The sequence below is a fragment of the Pongo pygmaeus genome, chromosome 23 (genome assembly GCF_028885625.2).
Source record: "Pongo pygmaeus isolate AG05252 chromosome 23, NHGRI_mPonPyg2-v2.0_pri, whole genome shotgun sequence".
NCBI classification, from domain to species: Eukaryota; Metazoa; Chordata; class Mammalia; order Primates; family Hominidae; genus Pongo; species Pongo pygmaeus.
Genome location: NC_085931.1, coordinates 32043528 through 32055552, shown reverse-complemented (window position 1 = coordinate 32055552; position 12025 = coordinate 32043528). Strand labels below are relative to the sequence as shown.

The following is a 12025-nucleotide window of genomic DNA, read 5'->3' as shown; positions in this document are numbered from 1 at the left end:
AAATGTGCAATAAAAATGAATTGCAGCTGGGCTCACCCCTGTAGTCCCAGCAGTTTGGGAGGCCGAGGCGGGCAGATCACCTGAGGTCAGGAGTTTAAGACCAGCCTGGCCAATATGGTGAAACCTGGTCTCTACTAAAAATACAAAAGTAAGGCCGGGTGTGGTGGCGGGCACCTGTAATCCCAGCTACTTGGGAGGCTGGGGCAGGAGAATCACTTGAACCTGGGAAGTGGAGGTTGCAGTGAGCCCAGATCGTGCCACTGCACTCCAGCCTGGGAGACAATGCGAGACTCCATCTCAAAAAAAAAAAAAAAATTGGGCGTGGTGGTACAAGCCTGTAATACCAGCTACTTGGGAGTCTGAGGCAGGAGAATTCCTTCAACCTGGGAGGCGGAGGTTGCAATGATCCAAGATCGCACTGCTGCACTCCAGCCCAGGCAACAGAGTGAGATTTCGTCTCAAAAAAAAAAATGAATTGCATGGCTTGGTGCGGTGGCCCATGCCTGTAATCCAGCACTTTGGGAGACTGAGGCAGGTGGATCATTTGAGGTCAGGAGCTCGAGACCAGCCTAGCCAACATGGTGAAACCCCATCTCTACTAAAAATACAAAAAATTAGCCAAGTATGGTGGCGTGCGCCTGTAATCCCAGTTACTTGGGAGGCTGAGGCAGAAGAATTGCTTGAACCCGGGAAGTGGAGGTTGCAGTGAGCCAAGATGGCACCACTGCACTCCAGCTTGGGTGACAGTGAGACTCCATCTCAAAACAAACAAACAAACAAACATGAATTGCTTGATGCATGGAAGTTAAAAAAACAAGAGGGCCGGGCATGGTGGCTCATGCCTATAATCCCAGCACTTTAGGATGCCAAGGCGGGTGGATCACGAGGTCAGGAAATTGAGACCATCCTGGCTAACAAGGTGAAACACCGTCTCCAATAAAAATACCAAAAATTAGCCAGGCGTGGTGGCAGGCACCTGTAATCCCAGTTACTTGGGAGGCTGAGGCAGGAAAATGGTGTGAACCTGGGAGGCAGAGCTTGCAGTGAGCCGAGATTGCGCCACTGCACTCCAGCCTGGGTGGGAGAGCGAGACTGCATCTCTAAAAAAAAATAAATAAGAGGGAGGAATTTTTGTTTTTGTTTTTGTTTTTTGAGACAGGGCCTTGCTTTGTCACTGAGGCTGGAGTGCAGGGGTGATCTCAGCTCTTTGCAGCCTCAACTTCCTGGGCTCAAGTGATCCTCCCACCTCAGCCTCCCGAGTAGCTGGGACTACAGATGTGTGCCACATCTGGCTGATTTTATTTTTTTGTAGAGATAAGGTCTTGCTTTGTGGCCCAGGTGAAACCTTGTTTTTTAACATGAGTTAATATCAGTATACGAGTTATGGTTTTACCTATTTTTTATTTTTTTTTTCCTCAGACAGGGTCTCATTGTCACCCAGGTTGGAGTGCAGTGGTGAAATCATAACTCACTGCAGCCTCCAACTCCTGAAGTCAGGCAATCCTCCCACCTCAGCCTCCTATTTTTGAAAATTATCCTGTAATATCTGTAACGTGTGAAATTATATAAAGAGCCTTAATGTGTTTGTCCCTGAAACCCAGGATGCATTTCTGTTTTTCCCCAAGAGTAAATGATTATTTAGAAAGCATGCCAAATTATATACAACTCAACATTCCCATAATCCTGTGCATCTGAAACTATAGAAATGTCACAGTCCCTGACCCACATCTTCAAATTAACATTCTCAGGTCACAGCAATAAGTCTTCTCTTCCCAAAGGGCTTGTCTCTGGAAAACCAAGCTATTTCCTAGGCTCATATTTCCTCTCTTTGTAGCATGCCTCAGCAATCTATCCAAGAAGCATATATTGGGGAGTAAGGAGGGCATCCACCAGCAAGACCACAGTTGTTGACAGCCATAAGATTGGAGACAAGCACAAAGGGTAGGTCAACATACTGGCAAAAAAAATCCTGTGACAGTTTGAGAATAACTCTTTGTTTCATTCATGATAGAAACCCCACTGTCCATTGCATGGGTATCAACAAGGTGGTAGGCTAGTGAGTCACACAGCCACAAAGAAATAATGTCACCTAGGAGGTGAGGAACAAGACCTAGGAAAAATCCTAGGATACCCTCTTCCTGATAAATGGTTAGTATGGTGTCACAAAGTCCACAGAACTTGGATTCTCTCCCAGTGAATTGTGCCATAGATCACAAAGTGAGCACATGGAAAGAACGTGATGAGGGCAGCAGCAGAACAAGCAATCATCTCTTGAGTTGTTTCCTTGATAATTTGGTCAAAGGAAGACGAGATTTCTGTCTGTTCATATCCAGGTCCTAACTCCTCACCCTTGTCACACTCCTGGTAATGCTGTAAAATTTTACCATGGACCACAGTTCCAAGGACCCCTGAATGCAGTCATGGAGTTAAGCCTGTGAACAGCCCACGCCTCCTGTCAATGCTGGCAATGTTCAGAGCATAACAAAAGAAACCAGAAAGCTGACATACTTGCCACCCCAAAATATTTTGTCCTGTTGGGGAAAGAGGCTCATATCCCACCTGGATGAGCACTTTCATGTGCATGAGTCGCTAGGACAGGATGGTGAGACCGGAGTCCAGGAGCATCTGACTGGCAAGCAACATCTGCCGTGACAGCACCTGTATTATTCTGCTTTCATGCTGCTGATAAAGACATACCCAAGACTGGGAAGTAAAAGAGGTTAAATTGGACTTACAGTCCCACATGGCTGGGGAGGCCTCAGAATCATGGCGGGAGGTGAAAAGCACTTCTTAACAGGGTGAGGGCCAGAGGAAATGAGGAAGAAGCAAAAGCGGAAACCCCTGATAAACCTATCAGATCTTGGGAGACTTACTTTTGGGAAAGACCTGCCGCTTGATTCAATTACCTCCCCTTGGGTCCCTCCCACAACACTTGGGAATTCTGGGAGATAAAATTCAAGTTGAGATTTCAGTGCAGACACAGTCAAACCATATCAGCACCAGTGGATGGACAGACCCAGGATGCATTTCTTTTCTTTTTTTTTTTTTTGGAAACGGAGTCCCACACTGTCACCCAGGCTTGGAGTGCAGTGGCTCCATCTCTGCTCACTGCAGCCTCCCCCACCCGGGTTCAAGGGATCCTCCTCCCGCCTCAACCTCCTGAGTAGCTGGGATTACAAGCATATGCCACAACACCCAGCTACTTTTTGTATTTTTAGTAGAGATGGGGTTTGGCAATGTTGGCCAGGCTGGTCTCAAACTCCTGACCTCAAGTGATCTGCCTGCCTCAGCCTCCCAAAGCGCCAGGATTACAGGCATGAGCCATTGCATCCAGCCCCAGGATACTTTTCTAAAGGCTGGATTCAGGACAATTTTTAAAACTGTGCACGAAGATGACACATGTCCAAGAATGTTGGAGTGAGCAAGACGTGAGAGATTCATAGAGATGGCATACGATACTGGTATTAAAATTGTCTGGTTTTTTCTTTTTTTCTTGAGACGGAGTCTTGCTCTGCTGCCCAGGCTGGAGTGCAGTGGCACGATCTCGGCTCACTGCAAGCTCTGCCTCCCGGGTTCACGCCATTCTCTTGCCTCAGCCTCCCGAGTAACTGGAACTACAGGCGCCTGCCACCACACCCGGCTAATTTTTTTTTGTATTTTTAGTAGATACAGGGTTTCACCATGTTAGCCAGGATGGTTTCAATCTCCTGACCTCGTGATCTGCCCGCCTTGGCCTCCCAAAGTGCTGGGATTACAGGCATAAGCCACCGCGCCTGGCCAATTATCTGGTTTTTTTTTTTTTTTTGAGATGGAGTCTCGCTCTGTCACCCAGGCTGGAGTGACACCAGGCCCTGGTGCAATCTCGGCTCACTGCAACCTCTACCTCCCGGGTTCAAGCAATTCTCTTGCCTCTACAGGTGTGCGCCCCCACGCCCAGCTAATTTTTGTATTTTTGGTAGAGATGGGGTTTCACCATTTTCCCAGGCTGGTCTCAAACTCCTGACCTCAGGTGATCTGCCCACCTTAGCCTCCCAAAGTGCTAGGATTACAGGAGTGAGCCACCAGGCCCGCTCGGCCTTAAAATTGCTTTTTTTTTTTTTTTTTTCGAGACGGAGTCTCGCTCTGTCGCCCAGGCTGGAGTGCAGTGGCGCGATCTCGGCTCACTGCAAGCTCTGCCTCCCGGGTTCACGCCATTCTCCTGCCTCAGCCTCCCGAGTAGCTGGGACTACAGGCGCCTGCCACCACGCCTGGCTAATTTTTTGTATTTTTAATAGAGACAGGGTTTTACCGTGTTAGCCAGGATGGTCTCGATCTCCTGACCTCGTGATCTACCCGCCTCGGCATCCCAAAGTGCTGGGATTACAGGCGTGAGCCACCACGCCCGGCCAAAATTGCCTTTTAAATCTGTTACATTGGCGGGGCACGGTGGCTCACGCCTGTAATCCCAGCACTTTGGGAGGCCGAGGCGGGTGGATCACGAGGTCAGGAGATCGACACCATCCTGGCTAACACGGTAAAACCCCGTCTCTACTAAAAATACAAAAAATTAGCCGGGCGTGGTGGCAGGCGCCTGTAGTCCCAGCTACTCGGGAGGCTGAGGCAGGAGAATGGCGTGAACCCGGGAGGCAGAGCTTGCAGTGAGCCGAGATCGCGCCACTGCACTCCAGCCTGGGTGACAGAGCGAGACTCCGTCTCAAAAAAAAAAAAAAAACAAAACTGTTACATTTGGTTGTATATAGATTTACCCATGATGTAATTCTATAATCAAAATTATAATTAAATTTTAATGAAAATTTTAGTTAATAATAAATTAATACTTATGAAAATGCTTAGGCACTAACATTAGGTTTACAACACAGGATCCAAATGGCATCTACGGCATGATCCATTACATTTTTTTTTTGTTTTTTGGTTTTTTTTTTGAGATGGAGTCTCACTCTGTTGCCCATGCTTGAGTGCAGTGGTGCCATCTCGGCTCGCTGCAACCTCCGCCTCCTGGATTCAAGCGATCCTCCTGCTTCAGCCTCCCAAGTAGCTGGGATTACAGACATTAGCTACCACGCCCAGCTAATTTTTGTATTTTTAGTAGAACGGGGGTTTCACCATGTTGCCCAGAGTGCTCTCGAACTCCTGACCTCAGGTGATCCACCCATCTCGGCCTCCCAAAGTGCTGGGATTACAGGTGTGCGCCACTGCGCCTGGCCCCGATTACAGTTTTTAAACAAACAGAGAGGACAAAAAAATTTACCAAAATATTGACAATCCTGCCTCTGGATGATGGGATTCATAATGTTTGGGCCTTTCTAAAGTTTCTACCATGTATGGCTTTTAGAAACAATAACCGCCGGGCACGGTGGCTCATGCCTGTAATCCCAGCACTTTGGGAGGCCGAGGCTGGTGGATTGCCTAAGCTCAGGAGTTCGAGATCAGCCTGGGCAACACGGTGAAACCCTGTCTCTACTAAAATACAAAAAATTAGCCAGGCATGGCGGCGCGTGCCTGTAGTCCCAGCTACTCGGGAGGCTGAGGCAGGAGAATTGCTTGAACCTGGGAGGTGGAGGTTGCAATGAGCCGAGATTGCACCACTGCACTCCAGCCTGGGCAACAGACCGAGACTCCATCTAAAAAAAAAAGAAACAATAACCACTCCCTCCCTACCTCCACATACATAAGTGATTGCAGGCTCCAGGCCAAACACACAGAGGAGTTACATCTGACTGGTGCTAGGATGGAAGGCGGGGCAGGTCACCACCTCCCAGGGACTGAGTGCCAAAGCAAGGAGGAAGATTGGAGGTGAGGCTGTAGGGAGACAGCCACAGGCTCACAGGGCTTGTGCTAAGCTCTCTAGGGGGAAGCTTGACCTGCCTGGGAAGCTTCCAGCTCCTACCTCCTGCAGAGCCCAGAATGGTGTCCAGGAAATATGTGGCCATTGAGTGGAACCAGCCTTGGCATGGTAGCCTGCAGGAACCCGCAGGCTAGAGGCATGGCCACATGAGCAATGAGCATCTCCCCCAAGATGAGGATCCCCAGAACATAGTGTAGGATGCAGGTCTGGCGTCTGCATACCCTCGGCTTCCTCCGTCACTTATTCTCAGACATCTAAACCACCAACATCCAGACTGGGGATCCCAGGAGGGTCTACAGTGTCAAGAGAGGGCAAGTCCACTTCAGGATCAACCTTCCCGCGGCCTCTTACTTTCCTTGGTCCACCTTCCGAGATCACCCATCCAGACTCTCACTGGGGATCACTGCCCTGGGCACCACCAACCCAATGCAGGGACAAGTAGAAAAAGAGCCCTGGGGAAAATACCAAAGGGAATAGTCACTCGATTTTATTGTGATGATAAACTCCTGGCAAAGTTCCAGGTCTCTCTCTGTGTCTGTGAATTATGTGTCTGTAGCTCCATCAACCACAGTGCAGAAGGGGAAGGGTTGTCCTAAGTATCCTATTAACTTGTTAGTTAGTTTGTTTGTTTTTTTGAGACAGTTTCGCTCCTGTTGCCCAGGCTGCAGTGCAATGGCATAATCTCAGCTCACTGCAACCTCCACCTCCTGGGTTCAAGTGATTCTCGTGCCTCAGCCTCCTGAGTAGCTGGGATTACAGGCACACACCACCATGCCCAGCTACTTTTGTATTTTTAGTAGAGACGGGGTTTCACTGTGTTGGCCAAGCTGGTCTCGAACTCCAGACCTCAGGTGATCCACCTGCCTCAGCCTCCCAAAGTGCTGGGATTACAGGCGTGAGCCACCATACCCAGCCAGAACACAGGACTTTCAAAACTTAAACCTGGGGCTGGGCACGGTGGCTCACACCTGAAATCCCAGCACTTTGGGAGGCCGAGGCAGGCGGATCACCTGTCAGGAGTTCAAGACCAGCCTGGGCAACATGGTGAATCCCCATCTTTACTAAAAAAATAAAATAAAATAAAATACAAAAATGAGTCGGGCGTGATGGCGCACACCTGTAGTCCCAGCTACTGGGGAGACTGAGGCACGAGAATCACTTGAACCCGGGAGGCAGAGGTTGCAGTGAGCCGAGATGGCACCACAGCACTCCAGTCTGGGCAACAGGGCGAGACTCCATCTCAAAAAAAAAAATAATAATAAATTAGTTTTGCCACCGGGCATGGTGGCTCATGCCTGTAATCCCAGCACTTTGGGAGGCCGAGGTAGGTGGATCACCTGAGGTCAGCAGTTCGAGACCAGCCTGGCCAACGTGGTGAAACCCTGTCTCTACTAAAAATACAAAAATTAGCCAGGCATGGTGGGGTATGCTTGTAATCCCAGCTACTGGGGAAGCTAAGGTGGGAGAATTGCTTGAACCTGGGAGGCAGAGGTTGCAGTGAGCCGAGATGGCGCCATTGCACTCCAGCCTGGCCAACAAGGGCTAAATTCTATCCCCTCCCCCCAAAAAAATAACAATTTGGGAGCATTAGAGCAGAAAACGTTTGAAAACATGAACAGCTCTCACATCAACACAAGACCAGAAACCCTGTTGGCAAGAGAGGCCTCTTTGGGGAGAATGCTCACTCCTCTCCCACCCACTCTCTACCACCCTCAACCTCCTGTCCGGGGCACAGTAACAAGGGGTGTAAGGGGTGTACAGTGCCTAGCAGGGGCCTGGCACTTAGGCTTCAGCAGGTGCCAGTCCACAGTCTCTGAGGCCCATGTTGGTTGGTGTCCACCTGGTGCTTAGGGACCCCTTGGGCTCCAGATTTTCCTCACGTCACCTCCCTCCCCAGGGTAACAGATAAAGGCCCCATAGTTCCAAGGAGGCAGAACTTTTACATTCCTAAAAGTATTCTCAGGCTCCCATAACCCCTCATCCCACCTTCAGCTCGCTCACCTTCACCTATCAAAGTCGTTTGACATCTGGCCTCCAGCAACTAGCTAGGCTGAGTTCTCCATGAAGGGGACATGGCTGCTGGTCAAAGGGGAAAGCCCATGTCTAAAAATTAATAAACGTGGTTTAGGAGCCTCACATCCCCAACCCCCAAATACAGCCATTGGTGAGATGTGAGATTCAAAAAATCGAAGAGTGAAGCCGTGATGAGAATCCATCTGGTCGTTCTTCGGATGCGGCGCTAGCAGGCATTTGCATGAAAGCAGATCCCAGATCACGTTGCACTGGCACACAGTAGGTACCCACACATATTTGATAAATAAACACTCTCTCCCTAGCATTAGTATAGATAGCTGGCAGCTTGGCCCGGCATCCCGGAGGGGTCTGGATCTCAGGGACTAGATAAGGCCAGCACGCTGAAGAGTCGCAGAAAATGCAGGCGGTCAGGCGCGGGCCTGCTGCGGGAGCACCTGCTGTGTCCGACAGCTGCACTGGAAGAGGGGCGTGTGTCTCCCAGCCGGGCGGAGCTGAGACCGCTTCGTCCCCGGCGGGGAACTTCATTTCCCACAGGCCTGTGCGCGAGACTCCATTTCCCACAAAGCCCCCCTTCACTTCCGGCTCGGCCAAGGCACTGCGGACGGCTTCCGGGTTTGGGCCTGGCTCTGTGACTGAGGCGGCGGCGGTGGCGGCCGAGCGGGATACGGGCGGCGGGAGCTGGGGAACAGGCATGGACGTTTCGGGGCAAGAGACAGACTGGCGGAGCACCGCCTTCCGGCAGAAGCTGGTCAGTCAAATGTGAGTAGTGGTCGGGGCAGGGGGCTGGATTGCGGGGCGTTCCTCCTTCGCGTGGCGGGCGAGGCCAGGGCCAGACCCGTGAGAAACCTAGGGCGCCGGGAGACAGAAGGCGCCGGGGACTTGCGTGGGTCCCAGGGCTCGGGCCCCCCCTGTTTGTCTCCTCCGTTCCCGACATGGACTGCTCGTTTGCTTTCCTGGGGCCGAGCTCTGCAAACCAACGAGCCCTGGCTTATGAATCATCGTCTTGAGCTTTCTCATTCGTCATTTGTGTGCTTTGGGTGCAGACTTTCCCCCGCTTTTTGAACCACACTGAATAGGGAAAGGGAGAGAGGCAGCCGGCTGTAGTGGGTTTAGCAGGGCTGGGTGCTTCATGGTTTCTCTTCCAGAAAAGCGCATCAACGGTGAAAGAAAGTGATGGGAGGAGGGTGGATGTAAGATGAGATTGGGAAGGTAGCTGTTTGGGATGTGGGCGGTGGGACGGAGGATCTAAGGGTGACCCCCCGAAGGAATGTGGACTTTGCCGAAGGATGGCAGGAAGCCGCTGTCAGGAAGCGATCGTCGTTTCTGGATGAGAGAGTGAAGAGCTGGGGTCAGTGGAGAGCTGGGGTCAGTGGCCCCGCTCGGAGGAATTCTAGCCTCTTACCACCGACTGTTTGTTTCTATTAGCAGTTTTTAACTGAGCTTATTGGCGTGTTGTGCTCGCCACAGATTTGCCTGAGACACAGCCCGTTTCCTGAGGGATGGCATTGTCGGTAAAGGAACCATCACAGTGCAGTCTTGTCAGTCTATAATGTGTATACTGCAGGGGTTTCTTGCGAAGCGGCGGTTAACTTGAGCAGACCAGGGGCAGTCTAGTGAGTAGGTGACGAATAAACTGAGTCCTAGAAAGACAAGTAGGAGTGTAAATAGCCACCATTCCAAGCTGAGGAGTTAGGAAACATGAGCATTTACTGCGTGGAGGGAGGACCTTGTAGGCTGAGAGTTCTGGGGCTCGAGGAGTGAGAGAGCCCAGGAGATGATGGAATGAGGGTGAGCAGGTACTAGCACTTTAGTGAGGGTGTTGTGCTAAGGAATTGAGCCTGTGTTTGGCATGTGGCATTCTTTGGAGTAGTGAAATGCCAGTGTTGGGAATATCCCTAGAGTCCCTGGAGATGGATGCAGGACAGAGAAGAGAGACCAGTTAAGCTATTAAGAGAGTTTGAACATTTGGAGGGACTGGGGAGCCTGTCCTTTTTCATCCTTGTATTCTCACTGCTAGCTCACTGCCTGCCACATTGCTCCGTAAAATGATTGTGGCATGACCTAGTCGGGCGGGAGATTATAAAGGCCTGCATTAGACAGTGGTAGAAACTGAAAGAGGAAGACAGATTCCAGAGGAGGGGGAATGTAGACAATTCTTGATGACTAACTGGATGGAGGGGGTGGGGTGTGGGGTGAAGCACTGTGGAAGGAAGGAAGCCAGGCTGAATGCTGGGAAACCTTTCAGTACAGTGGAAAGAGTAGGGACTGTAGAGTTAGTAGCTATGGGCTTTGGGAAGAATAGCCTTGGGATATTTCTGGGGATATTGCACAATCAGTGAACAGTGTTTTACTGATATACTATAGTTGTCTGTAGGTGAAATCTTGAGAGATAGCCCACTTCAGGGTTCCTGCAAGAAAAGTCCCCAGGGCAAGGGTTCTTCTTTGGGAAAGCCCAGAATTAAGAACTGGAAGGGTGAGTTGTCATCAAAGAAAACGGGGGTAGGGGAAGTGTTAGAGGGCTAGGAGGGTGATTGAAGAGTTTATGGGTGTTGAGAGTGACTGGATACTTCATAACTCAGCTTTATTTTGCTTCCGGGAGAATTGAGTTCTTTATTTTTTTCGAGATTGCTGTTTGTGTATTTTTCTGTTGCTGCTCTAACAAATTACCACAAGTTTAGCATCTTAAAACAAGACACCTTTGGCCAGGCGTGGTGGCTCACACCTGTAATCTCAGCACTTCGGGAGACTGAGGCAGGTGGATCACGAGGTCAAGAGACAGAGACCTATCCTGGCCAACACGGTGAAACCCTATCTCTACTAAAAATACAAAAATTAGCTGGGTGTGATGGTGCACACCTGTAGTCCCAGCTACTCAGGAGTCTGAGGCAGGAGAATTGCTTGAACCCGGGAGGCGGAGGTTGCAGTGAGCCAAGATCGCGCCACTGCTATCCCGCTTGGTGACAGAGCGAGACTCCGTCTCAAAAACAAACAAAAAACACACATTTATCATCCGGTAGTTTCTGTAGGTCAGAGGTCCAGGTAGGTTCCACTAGGTCTCCTGCTGTCAAGGCCTATCAAGGCTGAAATCAAGATGTTGGCAGGGTGCATTTCTTACTGAATGCCGTGGGGTGGAACTTGCTTGCAAGCCCATTTATGCTGTTGGCCATATTCAGTTCCTTGAGCTTGTAGGACTGAGGTGCCCTCTTTCCTTACTGGCTATTAGCCAGGAGTCAGTCTTTGTTCCCAGAAGCTGCCTGAATTCCTTCTCATGCTTTTTATGTGTCTCCCTCCAGCGAGGGCCAGTTCTTCTGCCACATCTCTCTGATTTCAGCTAGAGAAAATATCCTGCTTTTCAGGGCTCAGATTAGATTTAGTGCACTCAGAGAAGCCAGGATAATCTCTTTATTTTAAAGTTTGTAATTTTAATTACATCTGCAGAATTCCTTTTGCCATGTAATGTAGCATATTCACAAGTTCTAGGGATAAGGCACGAGATGGGCATTCTCCTACCACAGCCGGTAGGAGCAGTTTCAAAGGTTGCCTTCCTTAGGTGATGTGGGTGTTCTCGGTTCTCAAATTTGTCTGTTTTCTCTCTAGGGTTCACTTTCTCTCTAGGGTTCACGTTGAAAGTTGTGATTCTTGGTGCCTTGATTTATTGTGTTCATAGGGTTGAAAGATTTGCTTTAAAAAAAGATTTGCATTAGAATTCTGGACATACCTTTAACTCTTAACTTCCTCCCATGTTTTTACACTGTTGTTTAAATTTGGCCATTTGGGGAAATGCTTTGTACCCAAGTAATTTATACTTGATGAAGGGATAGAGAAAGTGTCTTGCTTGTGGCACCGTGGCTCACGCCTGTAATCCCAGCACCCTGGGAGGCTGAGATCTGGGACTGCTTGAGTCCAGGAGTTTGAGACAAGCCTAGGTAACATAAAAAAATACAACAATCAGCTGGGTGTGGTGGCGTGCACCCGTAGTCCCAGCTACTCTGGAGGCTGAGGCGGGGGGATCACTTGAGCCTGGGAGGTCGAGGCTGCAGTGAGCTATGTTCACACCACTGCATTCCAACCTGGGCCACAGAGCAAGACCCTGTCTCAAAAAAAAAAAAAAAAAAAAAAAAAGCATTCTAAGTTTTGACAGAGGAG

The 12025-nt window shown here is 49.8% G+C and overlaps 1 protein-coding gene and 1 pseudogene across 6 annotated transcripts in view; one reads left to right on the top strand and one right to left on the bottom strand.

Moving 5' to 3' along the window:
- Positions 1–1730: 1730 nt before the first annotated feature.
- LOC129022871 (mitochondrial carrier homolog 2-like) lies at positions 1731–2759 on the bottom strand (annotated as a pseudogene).
- Positions 1840–12025, top strand: part of MED15 (mediator complex subunit 15) — a 91026-nt gene continuing 80840 nt past the window's right edge. For 3 of the 6 annotated variants that reach the window (XM_063662809.1, XM_063662807.1, XM_054469133.2), the window contains exon 1: positions 8474–8638. In XM_063662809.1, coding sequence (XP_063518879.1) covers positions 8571–8638 — 68 coding nt within the window. In that variant the 5' untranslated portion in view covers positions 8474–8570. Of the gene's footprint in view, positions 1942–8413; positions 8639–12025 lie in introns of those variants that run through there. The other 3 variants (XM_063662806.1, XM_054469134.2, XM_054469131.2) reach the window with 3 other exon arrangements.